The sequence below is a fragment of the Gadus chalcogrammus genome, chromosome 2 (genome assembly GCF_026213295.1).
Source record: "Gadus chalcogrammus isolate NIFS_2021 chromosome 2, NIFS_Gcha_1.0, whole genome shotgun sequence".
Classification (NCBI taxonomy): Eukaryota; Metazoa; Chordata; class Actinopteri; order Gadiformes; family Gadidae; genus Gadus; species Gadus chalcogrammus.
In genome coordinates, this window is record NC_079413.1 from 11,062,750 (window position 1) to 11,078,908 (window position 16,159).

General features: G+C 43.0%; 2 protein-coding genes across 3 annotated transcripts; one reads left to right on the forward strand and one right to left on the reverse strand.

The window, feature by feature from the left end:
• Positions 1 to 814: 814 nt before the first annotated feature.
• On the reverse strand, positions 815 to 3,794 carry LOC130402998 (zona pellucida sperm-binding protein 3-like). The gene is made up of 10 exons (XM_056607094.1): positions 3,360 to 3,794; positions 3,163 to 3,278; positions 2,970 to 3,073; positions 2,532 to 2,709; positions 2,329 to 2,446; positions 2,148 to 2,242; positions 1,910 to 2,061; positions 1,653 to 1,826; positions 1,466 to 1,567; positions 815 to 1,381 (listed from the first exon to the last, which is right to left on the reverse strand). The coding sequence occupies exons 1-10, from the start codon at positions 3,696 to 3,698 to the stop codon at positions 1,170 to 1,172; spliced, it is 1,590 nt and encodes a 529-aa protein (XP_056463069.1). The 5' UTR covers positions 3,699 to 3,794; the 3' UTR covers positions 815 to 1,169.
• Positions 3,795 to 7,081: 3,287 nt separating this feature from the next.
• c2h17orf75 (chromosome 2 C17orf75 homolog) lies at positions 7,082 to 15,036 on the forward strand. 2 transcript variants are annotated; one of them, XM_056580530.1, is made up of 10 exons: positions 7,082 to 7,435; positions 7,725 to 7,799; positions 8,398 to 8,523; positions 9,243 to 9,371; positions 9,532 to 9,592; positions 9,717 to 9,836; positions 10,219 to 10,280; positions 11,314 to 11,450; positions 11,811 to 11,914; positions 13,504 to 15,036. In XM_056580530.1, exons 1-10 carry the CDS (start codon positions 7,293 to 7,295, stop codon positions 13,717 to 13,719), a joined length of 1,173 nt encoding a protein of 390 aa, XP_056436505.1. In that variant the 5' UTR covers positions 7,082 to 7,292; the 3' UTR covers positions 13,720 to 15,036. The 2 variants fall into 2 exon arrangements, with proteins under 2 accessions (XP_056436505.1, XP_056436512.1); XM_056580537.1 differs by lacking the exon at positions 7,725 to 7,799.
• Positions 15,037 to 16,159: the final 1,123 nt, after the last annotated feature.

Sequence of the window (16,159 nt, forward strand, 5' to 3'; positions counted from 1 at the left end):
TTTCGAATGAAGGATTCGATGTCCGCTCTGGCAGACATCTGAACATCATAACATGGGCTGTCAAGTTGTTTATATAGTAAGCTTCTTTCCATCTGACTCAATGCCAACTTTGGCCTTTAGAGAATCTAATGATCCTCCACACCTACAGGTGTGCCTTCATACCAATAACTCTTACGTTTTATTTTAAACCAATTTTCCACAACCATCATCTTTTAATGAACATGTTTACTGCTCACTTTTCAACTAATTGTTAGACTGTACCGAGATACATAACGATTAATCTTCATCCGTATGTCAGTTTGATTTTATCACATTAAGAAAGACAAGTGTTAAGGTTCTGTAGTTGAAAGCTTTAAAAACCACGAAGTTTAAATACTAGCCAATGACATGCACTGTGCTACCTTGTTTCAAAAGCAGTCTAAAAACATGAAGCCACCAAGAACCGGTAGTGAATTATTATTTTTTAAATGTAAATAGGGTGGTTGACTTTGTCAGGAGCACAATCATGATAAAGCCATTACAAATTGGGCAATCCTCATCTCCTGGGACTGTGGGCACCGTCCTGGGATTGAGGTACTCCTGGGGTAGTATTAGAGGAATCTGGACCCTGTTCTGGCCTCATTCTAGGTCTGTCGCCCATCAAAAGTAACCCTAGGCTCACATCTGGAGAGCTCTGACCAAAGGTGGCTCTTGGCTTGTATTGAGAATAAGGACCCCAAAAGTAAAAGGAGATCCTAACTCTAGAACCAAACTTTAGTGCAGTTTACGTCCAATTAGTTTAGTTCAGGATTAACATGAGCATTTAAATATAGTACCCAAGCATCCATTTTGTTTGTACACACTTTAGAGCCATTCCGAATACATTTTGGATTAAATGTCAATACACCTGCCGGTACTTTAAGGAGCAGCAGCAAAGGTACCACTCGGAGCAGTCAGGGCTCCTACCAACATCCATGACCGTAAAACCCACCTATAAATGACTCACTTGCAACAGTTGTCAAAATAGTCTGCAACCAACCAAACATAAAAGTGCCCTTAAAATGACCCATCTCGGCTTGTCTAGTTGACTGTAGTGATACAACAGAAATATATATAAAGACCTGGTGAAAGGCAAGTGCAGCAGAAACTGGACAGAAAAATATAAATCATGAATGGAGTCAATTTAATGTTTATTTTTTGGGTTTCTTTTCCTCTAGAAGTTTCTGCTCTTCGGTTTGCTGGGCCATCATTGTCATATTCTTGTACTCAGCCCGGCCTTCAGGCTGGGGGACTTGTGTTTCAGGCTTTGGCAGGTCCGAGGGCACGCTAGGTAGAGTAGTCGCCTTCTGTGCCACATCAGCTGTAGTCACAGCTTCATCATCACCACTGGTCTTATCCTCTTCTGCCATAAAGAAGAAGATTACAACTCATTATAGCAAAAATATTGCTAATTCCAAAACCTCAATCAGCCCTTTATTTACTGTACCTTGTTTAGTAGTGACATATTTCTCTGTTTTGTTCAACTCCTTGTGGACTCTCTGTTCAAATGACGGCAGCAAACGCTCAGGTACCAGTCCTTCGTCTAGATCTGCAACAGAAAAATAGATGCAAGGCAATTTGTAGGGCCGAGTTCAAGATACAACCTCTGTTCATTTGATCTTTCGGATTCTTACCCTTTTTAGACCCCATGCCCATCTTTGGGGCCATGCCACTCCTCCACTGGCTTCCGTGGAAAACAGAGCTTCCCATTTTGGAGATGATGGTAGGGACATCCTCTTTAGGGATGTAGCCACTTTTCTTGGTTGGCAACACCAGGATGGGACCCACACGTTCTTCATCGTCATACACTGGACAAATACCCCAATGAATAGTTTCAGAACCATATGTAAAGTTTAATCAGAAGCTTTTTGTAGAAAAGCATGTTTTATACCTTGTTCTTTCAAGCCACTCTTCCAGGAGCTGGACGCTGCAGAGTTTGCATGAATAAGAGGACGAAAAGCACCATAGCTCCGGGGTTGACCGATCTCATTCTGCCCACCACAAGCGCCGCATAAGTAGTCATTGCCATCAGCAGAGCGCCATCTTAAAAAAAAGCAAAACATTTTACAATCTTTTCACTTTTTTAAGTGCACAGTATACAGCGGGCAACGGGATCAGATTAGGCTTGCCTTCCGTTCATGTAAGTGCACGCCTTGGTTTGCAGCATTGGTTTCTCAGCATCAACAGTTACGGGTGTAGCAGTTAGCTGGCATGTAATGTAGAGCTGTGGAGAGTAGTCAATTACTGTAGAGATTAACATTTGCAAACTACCAAGACTTAATTTAGCATGCTAAATGTTTGACGTCTTACTTCTCCCTGTTCTTCCTGGTGAAATCTGAAGGCATCGATGACCATGCGAAGCTTGTTATCCTGGGTCCTGGGGAGGAACTGGGAGTGGGCACCCTGCAGCTGAGAGTCCATCAGGCACCTAAGACCGACCACGATCTCCAGTCACGAGTTGAATCTCTGGGTGTCGTTTTAAAGTTCAAGATTGAAAGTTCTCAGGCACTCACCCGTTGTTTTCAATGAAGTCGTATCGGGGAGTGGAGTCCCTGGCGGGGTACAGCGTGGCCACACAGCTGCTCATGAACACCCTGAGGTCCATGTGATTGCCCACCCTGATGGATGCCTCCAGGCAGATGGGCTCGCTGAGGTGGAACACGTTGGAGCTCCTCTCATGCAGCCAGTCACCTACAAACACAAGTAAACTTGCAAGGGCTGACAAAGACCAAGTGGGATAGGATAATGTAGGGGCTAGGCTGTTTGCCTCCTAATGAAATTAGTACTGGTGAGATATCCCCGAGCAATGGTACTTGAGGAAGCCTGAACTAACGACTAAAGCGTTCCTTAATGACATGGATCTCAAGTCAAGTCTTTTTGTAAAAGACTACAGAATAGTAAACAGCAGCCAACCATGACATTTATATAAAATGACACCCAAAAGAACACACTTGTCATGACCCTGAGGTTGAAGTCAAGGGTTTCCACAGCTGATTGAGTGGCGATGAACGGGATCCAGGTAGGTTGGAGAGGTGAACTGGACAAGCTGTACTTCCTGGGGAATCAGAACAAAGAAATGCCTTTACAGGGTAGGCCTACAACATGTTAGCTAATGAGTCATGGTAGAGGAGCAGAGATGTAGACCTTTTATAATGGCACTCAATTGGAATAACTGCCTCCTCCATTCGGATCAGACCGTCTTCAGACGTCGCAGGAGTGTAGATGAGAAGGTTTGTGTAGACCAGGGCACTCTCAGTCATCTGTGGAAAGCCAAGAAAGTTATTCATTGTATGTGCCCATTACAAAAACAAACACATACATACATTTAAGTTTATGCTAACCCAGTGCTTGGTTCCGCAGTCTGAAAGTCCAACGACAATTTTGTACTCTTCCTTGGATGACTCCAGAGCGCTGCAGGCATGGCCATAGACCACGCCGAGACGCAGCTCAGCCGGCTGAATTGGAGCTCCGATTTCAAACATGTCAGCTTTCACGGTGATTTCCATTAAGTCCGGATAGCACGACACTGCAACAGTTTCAACGTGTTCACCTTTTCCGTTGAACGTTTCTTGCTGGGTGAACGTTTGTTTGCCCTCCAGAGGATGAAGGGCAAGAGACGGTGGTATGCAGATTGCAGAGGACAGTAAAGTAAGGAGCAAGAAAGGTGTGGAGGTCTTCATCCTGTAAATCAAACTTAACACTTAAGTTAACAGTTAAGCTGCTTGAAGTTGGGGACCAGACACTCTTCTGCAACCTACTTGATTTAAGTATCCGCTGCTCAGGCTATTTATACTGAACAATCAGACAAGATGACAAGCAGGCTTTCAATTGCACACCTGAACTTACTTAGCATTAATCAGTCACACACACACACACACACACACACACACACACACACACACACACACACACACACACACACACACACACACACACACACACACACACACACACACACACACACACACACACACACACACACACACACACACACACACATTATGTAAAGCGCTTGGGCTGTCTTGGAAAGCGCAAAATTATTAATATTTGGCCTATATCAACCTAGAACCGTATAAATATTGTGCCACTGGCATGGAATATAAACGTTTACAAAGAAAGAAAATGAATGAATCAATGTTTATTTAATGTTTAATTCAGTAAATCAATGTTCAATAAAAACAATGGTTTCAATCAATTGGAATATAAACATTGGAAGTGCAATCAACAGCCTCTGAAGAGCACCCCTACAAGCTGACCAACGGTTGATTGCTGGATCCTACGTTACTCTAGACTTGGTAGCCCGGCACATTCGGCCGGCGATTTGAGTTCGCCCTACAGAAGGGTCTGGAGAAGAGCAATACATTTCTTTCTGCTTCTGATACGTTTTTGACGCAGCCAATCACCAAGCTGGCTTTTCCCCCTGGCGCGGTATTGGCTTGTTTAACAAAATGACGACAGGGAAGACATTTCCCTTAAATAGAACCTGTAGAAAAGCTGTAACTTATTGAGAAAACTAATATATTCACATCCAGTGTTGGGAACGTTACTTTAAAAAACTAATTAGTTATAGTTACTCACTACTTGTTCCAAAAAGTAACTGAGTTAGTAACTATATTGCTATATAAATAAAGTAACTAGTTACCAGGGAAAGTAACTATTTGCGTTACTGTAAAAAGAAAAGTTGCTATATATAGCAACTTTTTTTTTACACAAATTCTTTGACATATATGTCAAAGAATTTGTGGTGGTAGGTATCGGTGTTTTTGGCCACTAGCTTTGTAGATGCGTGTGTCATTGTGAGATGCTTCATTAAATTAGAGTTGTTTACATCCACGTTCTTGCCTTTGACCTCAATGAATTTGAAGTAGTGCTTATATCTCCACCTTGAAAATGCCAACTTTTCGTCAGACTCGCCATTTCTGCTGCTTCATCGAAGCGTGTGTGTGTGTGTGTGTGTGTGTGTGTGTGTGTGTGTGTGTGTGTGTGTGTGTGTGTGTGTGTGTGTGTGTGTGTGTGTGTGTGTGTGTGTGTGTGTGTGTGTGTGTTTGAAGCGCGCGTGTCCTGGCTTGTGTGTAAAAACACTGGCTCCGATAATTGGACAATCATAATTGCTTATCTCGTGTGCGGAGCCAGGGTTGGTGTTTTTATTCAATCAATTCATAGTAATGCACCGCATTAACATTCAGTAACGGTAACGGCGTTGTGATGACGGAAACAGTAATTTGTTAGATTACCCGTTACTGAAAAAATAACAGCGTTACCTAACGCTGTTCTTTTAAACAGCGTTATTACAAACACTGTCTATATCAGATCACAAGGCGTCAAAAGGATACCAGCACCAAGGCTTAATTTACTTCTTGTTCTTTCATTTTCGTGACATCGGAAAGTTCTCGTGAACGACACCTCATGACGCTGTTATGATTCTACTACCGTTCTGCAACTGGGGCCAGATTTTGATAACAGAGTTGCCCAGTTGGTGACGTGTGGTTTACTAGTGACGCGCATGAACATGGTGATGAAAAACTATATTGAACCTTTGTGGTATGGTCTCGGGCAAGGCATGACTCGGAGAGTGGTAAATGTTAAAAACGTGGTTTATTCTAACAGAGACACAAGGTAAACAAGCTTGCCTTCTGGACGTGGTTCATGAAGCATCTCTCGAACACAGGTAAACAAACTGTTTATATCGGGAGTGGGCGGAATGCTAAATAATAATAATAATAATAATACATTTAATTTAGAGGCGCCTTTCAAGACACCCAAGGTCACCTTACAGAGCATATAGTCATCATTCAAAACTATGTAAAACAGACTAGGAATAAAAGGAAAACAGAGGTTAAACATGAAAAATAATAATAATTAATAACACTCAAAGACGCCTAAAGTGAAGGGGGGACCTCACTAACCACCACCAATATGTAGCCCCCAGTTGGGTGATGCACGGCAGCCAATTGGCGCCAGAACGCTCACTACACACCAGCTTGAGGTGGAGAGTTAGGGATGAGGTGGAGAGTGAGGGAAAAGAACATTTAAACACTATCTACCATATTTAAACACTGTCGATCACATTTAAGCAATATCGACCACATGTAAACACTATCGACCACGTTTAAACACTATGGACCATATTTAAACACTATGGACCACATGTAAACACTATCGACCACATGTAAACACTATCGACCACATGTAAACACTATCGCCCACATTTAAACACTATCGCCCACATTTAAACACTATGGACCACATTTAAACACTATGGACCACATTTAAACATGTAAACCCTATCGACCACATTTAAACACTATCAACCACAATTAAACACTATCGACCACATTTAAACATGTAAACCCTATCGACCACATTTAAACACTATCGACCACATTTAAACACTATCGACCACATTTAAACACTCTCGCCCACATTTACACACTCTCGACCACATTTAAACACTATCGATCCACCCCCTATCAAATAAGCCCCACCTACATGTTCTAATTTACCAAGGTTAACCTATTGTCTTGGCTTTAGCGAAAATTGCAAAGTGGCCATGTTTGTAGTCTTCAACTTATCTACAAAATCATAAAACCTTATATGGTGTTGTTCATTATGTGGAGAAGAAACCATTCATAACTGTGAAACATGTCATCAGAAATAGCATAGACTAAAATAATTAACATCAATGGCGGAACATGAAAGTTTTACTTAATATAAAAGAATCAACCATCATATAACATACTTTACTATTGATTGACGTTGTAACCGTTTGCATATATTCCCAAAGCAGTGCACATGAACGGTCGCTGTCGGGAACAAGCGTGAGCGTCATCACTGACGAGGCGTCTCGTTATCACCAGGACCATGAACGCGCCTTTACTGAAGACTGAAATTGAAATATTGCATGAGATAAGAACCAGACAATAATTATCTATACTTTTCTGCACATCTTGGAGTTGATAAGAATTAAAAGAGCATATTTAAGTGTATTTCAATTCCTAAAACATTGCGCTTCACGAATGTAAATTATCCATGCAAATGTTTGTGGTGGAACCAATGACTACAGTCAATATTACAGTCGGACACTGTGATCGAGACATTAAGACGCATGCGCGGACCGCATCTTCTGCAAAACATCACAGTCTATTTACTAAGAGATGCACTAGTGTCGTAATTATATCTACAAAACTCACGTAGACAGCTCATTCATAATTGAGCACGTTTCACCTGTCAGTTAACACGTAATTTAACAGCGTACCTGTTAGCCAAATCCAGCCATGTTTACGTCTCAGACCTCTTCCTTCCAAGATTCAATTGATGTAGAGGAGCGAGATGACTTTGACAGCGATGACATTGCAGGCTATAACCAGAAGACACAGCTGAACTGTTACTATGCCATCTATCTATATCAAGGCACCAGGTAACCGTTAAAATTCAAGATTTTTTTTTACATAAGCATAATGCAGATTTTGTGCTCGAATGCATTCCAACAACATAGTGGATGTCTTTGATCACGTCGTTTAGCTGTACAATACTATCCAAGGCAGTGTTTGCCTTGCTTTTCTGCTTGCTGTTAGTGAGGAGCACATGTGCACACACGTTTTACATGTTTTGGGCCTACATTTCAACATATTTGACCCACAGAACAATCCACACATTGCAATCTCCAATGTTATTCCATCGACTGTGAAATAACTGAATTGTCTTAGATCTGAGACATCTGAGGAAAGTGTTGCATGGAACAAGAGAAGAGCAGACTCCACCACCAGTCAGGACGACTTTAGGTAACCAAGGAAACCGCCGACCGGTTTTCCTCGCTGTCCATGGTCGTTCCGTGGTCTATACATGCTGCTACCACAGGAAACCAATCAAGATTGGAATCATCCATTCTGTTTGTCAAGCTGATTGTTTTGCCTCCTAATTTGACGTCATGGCTGTGCTTGTTGTTTTTTCTACACTACTATGCTACCACGCTCTCATAATATTTCCAAGAGCTCGTCCAGTCTGTGTGACTTCTCCATTAGATTCCATAATGTGTGACTTGTGAAAACGATGCCTTTGTGTCTGTGCCTTGCAGCAAAAATGAACATCCAATCACACACACATCTTAATGATGATGTCATAATTAGGAACACATTGGGGACACAAGGGCTGTGCGGGTCTCAGTCATCACATGTGTTATCGTTCCGTGTGTAATCGTTCCGTGTTATGGTATCGTGACCTTGGTGTGCTTGTGAATTGGTCTTCCATTCTCGTCCGCCTCGTCGTTTGACTTGACTGGCTGCGAAAATTCCTCATACTGCTCCCGGTTCGTCACCAAGCGCTGGCTTGCCGTAACCATAGTAACATAATACCGTCTTGTGTCCCTCCCCAAACACACAGCTTGAGCCTGGTGGACAGCAGCCTGCCGCCGGAGGCGGAGCCTGAGCTCCGCTGCTACATCTCCAGGAGGCTGAGCAAGGGGGCCCTGCTGGAGGGCATGGGCAACATAGCCACTGTGGATATCAGGTGACCTCGATTGCTTTCTTGGTTTGTTTATTAGAGGATCCCCATTGGCTGAAAATGCTCTTGAGGGCTAATCCCATTTATACCCCTTTCCCCTTCCCCTTCCCCTTCCCCTTACCCCTCCCCCTTACCCCTTCAAAACAAGGGGGAGGGGTAAGGGTAAGGGGTTAGGGGTTGAAATGGGATTGGGCCTTAGTCTTTCTGCCCGGGATCCACATGTAACAGAAGAAGAAAAGATTGTTCACTGAATTCAATATCATCCAATGAAAGGAAGTGCGCACAAAGGCGAAATAGAATAGGTTGCGCAATAAAAAAAGATGAGCATGGTTTGAATGGCGTCACATAACACAGGACAAAGGCCAACAATCCCAGCCTTAATTATTTCATTCCACAGTCCTCTCATATCATCTCTTTTACTTAAAAGTGTAAGAACTGGGCTTACTATCTAGTCGAATATAGTTAGCTATTTGGTCCGATAGAGTCTGAAGGAGGAAAAATTCCATTCCACATTCAGATCTTAGATCAGAACAAAGATTACATCTGAATGCGATCGAAATTATGAAATTGTTTTGAGTGCTGAAAATAAATACCCTGTGCACAATCTACAGACTGTGGACTCTGCTGTTCAATCATGTTTTATTGCCTCACTTGCCTCACACCGGCCCCTGCGTAACACTAGATGTGTGTGTAATATCTCCTTCTTTCTCTGTTTTTATGGCCAGCGTCCCAGAGCAGAACGTGGGCTGCTATTGCTGTCTCCTGGAGCAGGAGCACTCCCCAGATCAGCCTGACGCCGAAGGCAATGGCTATGTCATCTGCTTCATGGGGGGCTCGGAGAAGGGGCTCAATCTATATCCTTGCCCCATTGTTGTGTGTCTGCTCGTGCATGATCCCGTGTAATATTAGCGTTCACATGCTTGTAACTACTGTGAGACGTCTTGTCTTGCCTTGCATGTATTAAGTATTGACTTGTCAAACACACGTACGCTTCCTTTTCTTGACTTAACACACATTTAGACAAGAGCTGGATAAGTATGTCCAAGGCCTACAAAGCTGCCTACAAACCCCTGAGGTATGGAAACGCATCAGATTGGTAAAAAAAAGGCTGCACGGCGCACTGTAAATAATCTGAACCTCCCAAGTGACGATTTATGGTTGATGATTGTTATTTCTCCTTATTTCTCTGCTGGGAACAGCTCACTAACCTGGAGACAGAGATCCGTCCGTATCTCAGTAAGTGGTACGAAGAGTCGGTGCTGCACATCCATCGTGTGGTCCAGCTGGTCCAGAGCAGTATCAGCTTCCTGCTTCACGCTGTGAGTCCCCAGGCCTCCCTCTACAATATTCCATCACGACCCACAACCACGGTCTTTTCTTTCTCGCTATTCCAATTGGGTTCCCAGAATGTAACTGTCAATCATGGATAGCCGCATCACTCTGACTCGTGTAGAGAAGGTCAGAATGTTGGCCGTTGCTTTGGATGGGATTAAAACAATCGATTCTCATTGACGGTTTTTAGGGGATACCTCAGAGTTGGGCCCCGTAACGTCGAAAAGATACAACTTTTAGAATGTATCACAGTAAGAGGGATTTCTGAGATTATCACGGGAATGCATTTTATATTGTACCATACCTTCGCCCACTCCTACTTATCATTGCATAATATTCGTTGCATTCAAATGTTCCTGCTGTATTCAGGCTTTGAGTCACACCCATGTTGAGGTCAAATCAGATGAAAGGACGAAGAAGGACATCGCCAGGTGAGTTAGTTGACACTTAACACTTTAAATTATTATACATTCAGTTATATTTATGTGAGTTTCTGAGTATTATAATATATTCAATAACCATACAGGGTAAGCTATATCAGGTGAAGTTAGAAAAGTTAATTCATTTTGTTAGTTACAGTAATAGTCAAAGAAACTAAATCACCATTGCAAAATATCAAAAAACAAAGGATAACAACATTATAATGATAAACCAAGCAGTAAAATAGTACTACTATACTAGAGTAATAACTACAACCAGAATGTTAATGGGAGGCATAAGGGGTCCAGTAGTGATGTCATCTTAAATATTTAATGAACAAATAAGTGTTCCTAGTCAATTATGAAGGACCAATATCAAACATTTGCTGCTTATATTATAACACTTATTATTAATTGATTTTTTGGCGGCCAGTCGTATAAAGCAAGCACATTTAAGACATAAAGTTTTCAGACCTTCGAAAAATACCAGTCAATTCTTCGTTCAACAGACTCCTAACACGTACCCAAAATAATCACGATAATCAAGAGTCCTTCCCTTTTCTCTTTCTGCGTTTTAAACCTGCGTGCTCTCAAATTATTCTCCCATGATGGGCCCCCGACCTGTTGGTCTGTGGTGGATCTGTTGTTGGGCCGTAAGACAGAAGAAGGGACATTTGAGGTTGGAGACAGAGGTCTGGCAGGGACGAGGATGAGAACAGGATGAAGTGCACATAAATTGTTCGATGAACTCCTCGTGAGCAGTGGATAGATAGAGACCTATGTTTGGCAGGGAGGGGTTGATAACAGGATGAATGTGAATACACATAATCAACTAAAAGGGGGGGTCAGAGACAGGGCTCTGGCAGGGTAACAGCATGAGGCGAAAACATATCTAACTGTTTGACAATTTATGCAATTTTTATTAATGCTATTTATTTTGGGGGGGGGGTTAATGTGGAAAAAAAAGAATGGTTGTATATAATCAACTATGAAGATAATGGTTAGTGGCAGTCCAACCTTGGTTCCTCTCTGCCTTCCCCCTCAGGTTCATTAAGGCGGCCAGCTTGCAGGGGCTCTCCCAGCAAGAGGCCACAACGTCCCTGTGTAAGGCCATGTCTGAGGAGCCCCCGGCCGACCTGGTCATCGACTGCTCCACCACCCCCCCCACACTATCCAACACGGGTAGGCAGCAGCAGCCCTCAGATCACCTCCACAAGCATCCTCATCCATTGCTCTGACTCAGAGGGAAATAGCCTTTTGTTCCTTTGTTGAAAAGCATTCAAAGCAGATTTTGTGTAGTGATAATTATTAATGCTGGAAGTATTGTTTGAACTATTTTGGTATTTTTTGATCAATGTATCAAAACTGTACCATGACAGAATCATACTGTGAACTGTTTCACACCTAGCACCTACCACACATTTTGCATACATCTATTCCAATCACAACGATATATATTTTACTGTTTGAGTGCACTATGAATAATTGTAACTATTTTTAATGTCCAGGATTTATATCTCAGATTGTTGCTCTCTTCTCCAGTTAGTAACCGCTTCTGTGATGACTGGATCCAGGCATTCCTTAACGCTGCGGAGACTTGTAATCCCTTCCTTCTCAGACAGATACTTGAGAACTTCAAACTCAAGGTGGGATCACTTTAATTTTGAGTTCATTTTTGTGAATTATAAAGTTAAAAAAGTTACTTCATAAATGTTTCACTTAAATACATTTCTTAATAATAACTTCTAACATTATCGTGCCAAATCTTCTGCAAGGTATCAGAGCTAACGGGGAGGGTTGGTTTGAATCCTTCTGGTTGATGTCCTTAGACCTTCAGCTCTGTTGAGGCTAGCCAGTCCAGTGTCCTATGATCAAGGAAAATTAGACCACATTCGCCGTTCGGGCACGGTGTTTAGAGAACTTTTTTTAATATGTTCCACAGTTTGTTGTTGGTCTCCGGACTGGTATTTGGCGCTGTCCGCGATACCCCACTTCAGCATTGCTTCCCCGAAGCGTCCCACATCTGGCCTCAGGCGGTATACTGCTTTCGGGGCAGGTGCTGGCCAGAAACGTCTGTGAGGGGAGATGGTTCCGCTGCCTTCCAATGGTCCCTCCATTTCGCCTTGACCCGGGCAGCCTTGGAGGTGTCGGCTGGTGTTGTGCGGAGCAGTTCTTGGGCGTGTGAAGGAAAGGGGTGCCGGGACTTGAGGCGCATGTGCCAAAATCTCTGTTGCGATTTTGTGTGGGAGCTTGGATTCACTCGCCTGCGCTTTCGAGCGAGGGCCAGCATTGCTCCTTCTCGCCTGACCTCTGCAGGAGCGATTCCTCAGAGAAGGGCAGTTGGTTGGTTGGAGTGGCTCGTAGGCATCTGGAGACAGTCTGTAGGGCGGTGTTAAGGGCAGTTTCCAGCTTGTTGACGTGACGGCTACAGCACCAGACCGGAGCACAGTATTCAACGCACGGGAGGTTGTCTATGCCTCGGCCGTATCCAGGTATCCAGGTTTTGTCTGAATGACTGTGTTCTGTCAAGCTTTATGCCAAGTATTGTGAGGAAGGGCTGGTACTGTAGCGGGGTTTTGTCAACCATGATGTTCATTTTGCTGGTAGGTCGTGGATGTAGATGTTGAACCGCATAGATGCCAGCATTGAGCCTTGTGGGACACCGTTCTTGAGCTTTCTCACCCTCCTGCTTAGGCCATTGCAGGTGTGTAGCTGAAAGCTGCGGTTACTCAGCATCTCCATTAGGAAGCTCACAATGTGCTTGTCTGGGATGGTTTCAAGCTTCATATGTAGTCCGCGCAGCCAGACAGTTATGCCGCGTTTCCACTGCAGGGTGCGGCAAGGTTCGGTTCGCCTCAGTCCGGTAGGGAGGTATAGCCCAGCTCAGTTCCGAGGTCGCGTTTCCACCGCCGACAGTACCCTTTATGGTAGGCCGGATGTCGATCGCCGCGGCAGCTACGTAAACATCGTGACATCATAGAATGCAGAGGAACGTCTCCACCTCATTGTTTGCCCAAGCAAGCGTTGTTGCTTGCTTGGGCGTTCATTAGTAGAAAGTTCCAGAGTAGAAGGCTCCTTCGGATCTCATAGGACTGTTGGAGCTCTTACATACTTGTAGGGGAGGCCACATAGACGCTGAATCCTTCGACGTGGATCTACATTCAACTGTTCAGACTGAGCACAAGGTCCCTGTGTAAAGCTGTACTCCCCCCCCCCCCCCTTTACACCTCTGCAGGCCATTCAAGACATGAACAGCCTGAAGCGCTTCATCCGGCAAGCAGAGATGAGCCATTATGCCCTTTTCCGTTGCTGCCAGTTCCTCCAGGGCTGCGGCAACGGTGACGTGCTGCTGCAGAACGCCAAGGCGGAACACAGCGACCTGCCTGAAGCCTGCAGGATCATCGCTGTCCTGGAGGAGTTCCTCATGGAACCGTCCCAGGCCCACACCTAGTTTCCTCCCAGTGCAGGTGGAGACAGCTGCAGACAAAATGGGCAGTGTACGATGATACATTTTGAATATGAAGATAGAGTCCACTCTGTTGGCAAAGCCATCATCTTTTACATTTTACACTAATAAGCTAACATGTATGTTAATTTTTTGTAAGGATTTGAGTATTATATGGATGAAAAACTATATTGTTCTGGTGAAATGAGCACTCTGTCATTATATACTTCATATTATGACCAAAATTGTATATATGTTATGTATGTATGTATGGTAAATATTAGAGTTCCTTCCTGGATCTTGCACAATCCCAATTCCCCTCCCTCCTCAATGCTAATGTTTTGATGTTGACAGAATTTTGTTAATTTTTTTCAGATTTTATTAATTACTTACACTACAAACCAAAAAGCTGTTATTCTTCAACTATTAGGTTGCTAAACTGACCAAGCTTTAAGTTATCGCAATGATTAATTAAATCTAAACACAAGAAATGAAATTGTAAAATGTTATGCATTTTAGTTTTTTTGTTATTTAATTGGGAATGCACAATTACGTTTTTGCTCATTTGTTATGCATTTTAGTTATTTTTTTTGTTTAATTGGGAATGCACAATTACATTTTTGCTAATTTCAAATATCACTACAGATATGTGGACTATATGTGTAAATTTTTTTTTCTAATTCTAATGGCAATATTGTGTAAGTGAAGTGTCTAGAAAGTATTCTAAGTTTCACCATTCCAGTAGCTCTCTGTTGTGACATGAGAAACATTTTGCATAGCGTCTGTGCTAGGATATATTTAATAACATGGGTGAGGATCTGTTAACTGTTATAATTGTAAATATGTTTAAACCACAAGATGACAAGATGACCATTGCCACGATCCCCCAATAGCCATCTTGGTTCTTATTATTGGGAACTGCATTCAGGTCCCCGAACACAGCTGCTGTTTGGAACCAAGTTGGCCACTAGCAGGATTAAGGCCCATGATGTCTAGGGTCATCTGTTTCAAGTATCCAACGCTGAAGAGGGACAGTACAAGATTTCCTACCAAGCCTTGTTCAAGACTTGGTGGCAGCAATTTTGCCCTTTTAACCAGTCGTAATGGTGTGTAGTCTATTTCAGATCTGTGACATGTGAGCTAAGTATAATATGTGTGTTAGTATGTGCTTGTGTGAATCATAATATTTCACATATGGACACACAAAGTATGTGATATTCCCCTTCTCTATATGATGTGCAAGTGGTAATTGTTGGTCTTATGCATTGTGGTTGAATAAATAAAGAACTTATTACAGCCATTACAGCAACAGATATTTTTGTGAAATACGATAGGAAGATTGAGATTGTCATGGCCACACACAAACACCCCCCACCCAATGGTCTGTGAATCTGGTGAGAATGATGTAAACATAAAAAGTAGCCGTACCCTGGTGCATAAAAGTAGTAGAACCATAATTGATGTAATGAGTCTGGGTTTGTCCTAGAATGACAACTCTTTGAAATGTATCTATTCTTACTATGTACCAAGCCATTCCACCCTTAAAACATCTGTCTCTGCCGCCTACAGGGGGAGATAAAGTGACAACAAGAAAGCAAATGACTGCTGCAACAAGGCACAGATTGGTCCGTTGGGGGCCCGTGGTTGGGTGTTGAATCCGACCAGCACATACTGTAGATGACTATAGTTGGGCTCATCATTCCCGTTGGGCATGATGAGCTCAAATATCAAGCGATGGGCGTCATCTCTCCATACCTCTCTCACGGAATGCAGCTCATCCCGGTACAGGAGTTATTAGAATGATACGAGTATGATCATATGGGTATTTAAGGTATAACGTTTTTTGTCTTTCCTTTTCTTAAGAAAGCTCTCAAAAAATCACTTTTTTGTCAACATAATCCAATTCAAAGACAAGCACTGCTGCCTGTTCAGTTTCGATAAATCAGTGTTGGGGGAACTTTGTTTGAGATTTTTGAACATTTATTAAAAATATAAAGAGAACAATCACTTGCAAGTAATCATAGCCTTTGCGATCAAGGTCAAAATGGAGCTCAAATACATTCTGTTTCCACTGATAAGCCTTGAGTTGTCTCTGCTCCAAAGCACTCTTGACCTCAGACTGGGGCGACAGTTCATCTTTCATGCGACGACCCTAAGAATACCACCAAGATATTGAAGGAGTGGCTTCGGGACAACTCTGAATGTCCTAGAGTGGCCCAGCCAGAGCCCAGACTTCAATCCCATTGAAAATCTTTGGAGGGATCTGAAAATTGCTGTGCACCGACACTCCCCTCCAGCCTGATGGAGCTCGAGAGGTTCTGTAAAGAGGAATGGGCAAAACTGGCCATAGATAGATGTGCCAGGCTTGTGGCTTCAAATCCCAAAATAATTGAGGCTGTAATTGCTGCCAAAGGTGCCACAAAAAGTTTTGAGCAAAGGCTGTGAA

Bases quoted from the DNA above. Each gene is read 5' to 3' on its own strand.
- LOC130402998 (XM_056607094.1), bottom strand. From the start codon at position 3,698: ATGAAGACCTCCACACCTTTCTTGCTCCTTACTTTACTGTCCTCTGCA. The intron at 3,074-3,162 runs GTCTACATCTCT...CTGATTCCCCAG, and splicing joins ATTGAGTGCCATTATAAAAG to GAAGTACAGCTTGTCCAGTT. The intron at 2,243-2,328 runs GTAAGACGTCAA...TACTCTCCACAG, and splicing joins ACCAGGAAGAACAGGGAGAA to CTCTACATTACATGCCAGCT.
- c2h17orf75 (XM_056580530.1), top strand. From the start codon at position 7,293: ATGTTTACGTCTCAGACCTCTTCCTTCCAAGATTCAATTGATGTAGAG. The intron at 10,281-11,313 runs GTGAGTTAGTTG...CTTCCCCCTCAG, and splicing joins ACGAAGAAGGACATCGCCAG to GTTCATTAAGGCGGCCAGCT. The intron at 11,915-13,503 runs GTGGGATCACTT...ACACCTCTGCAG, and splicing joins TTGAGAACTTCAAACTCAAG to GCCATTCAAGACATGAACAG.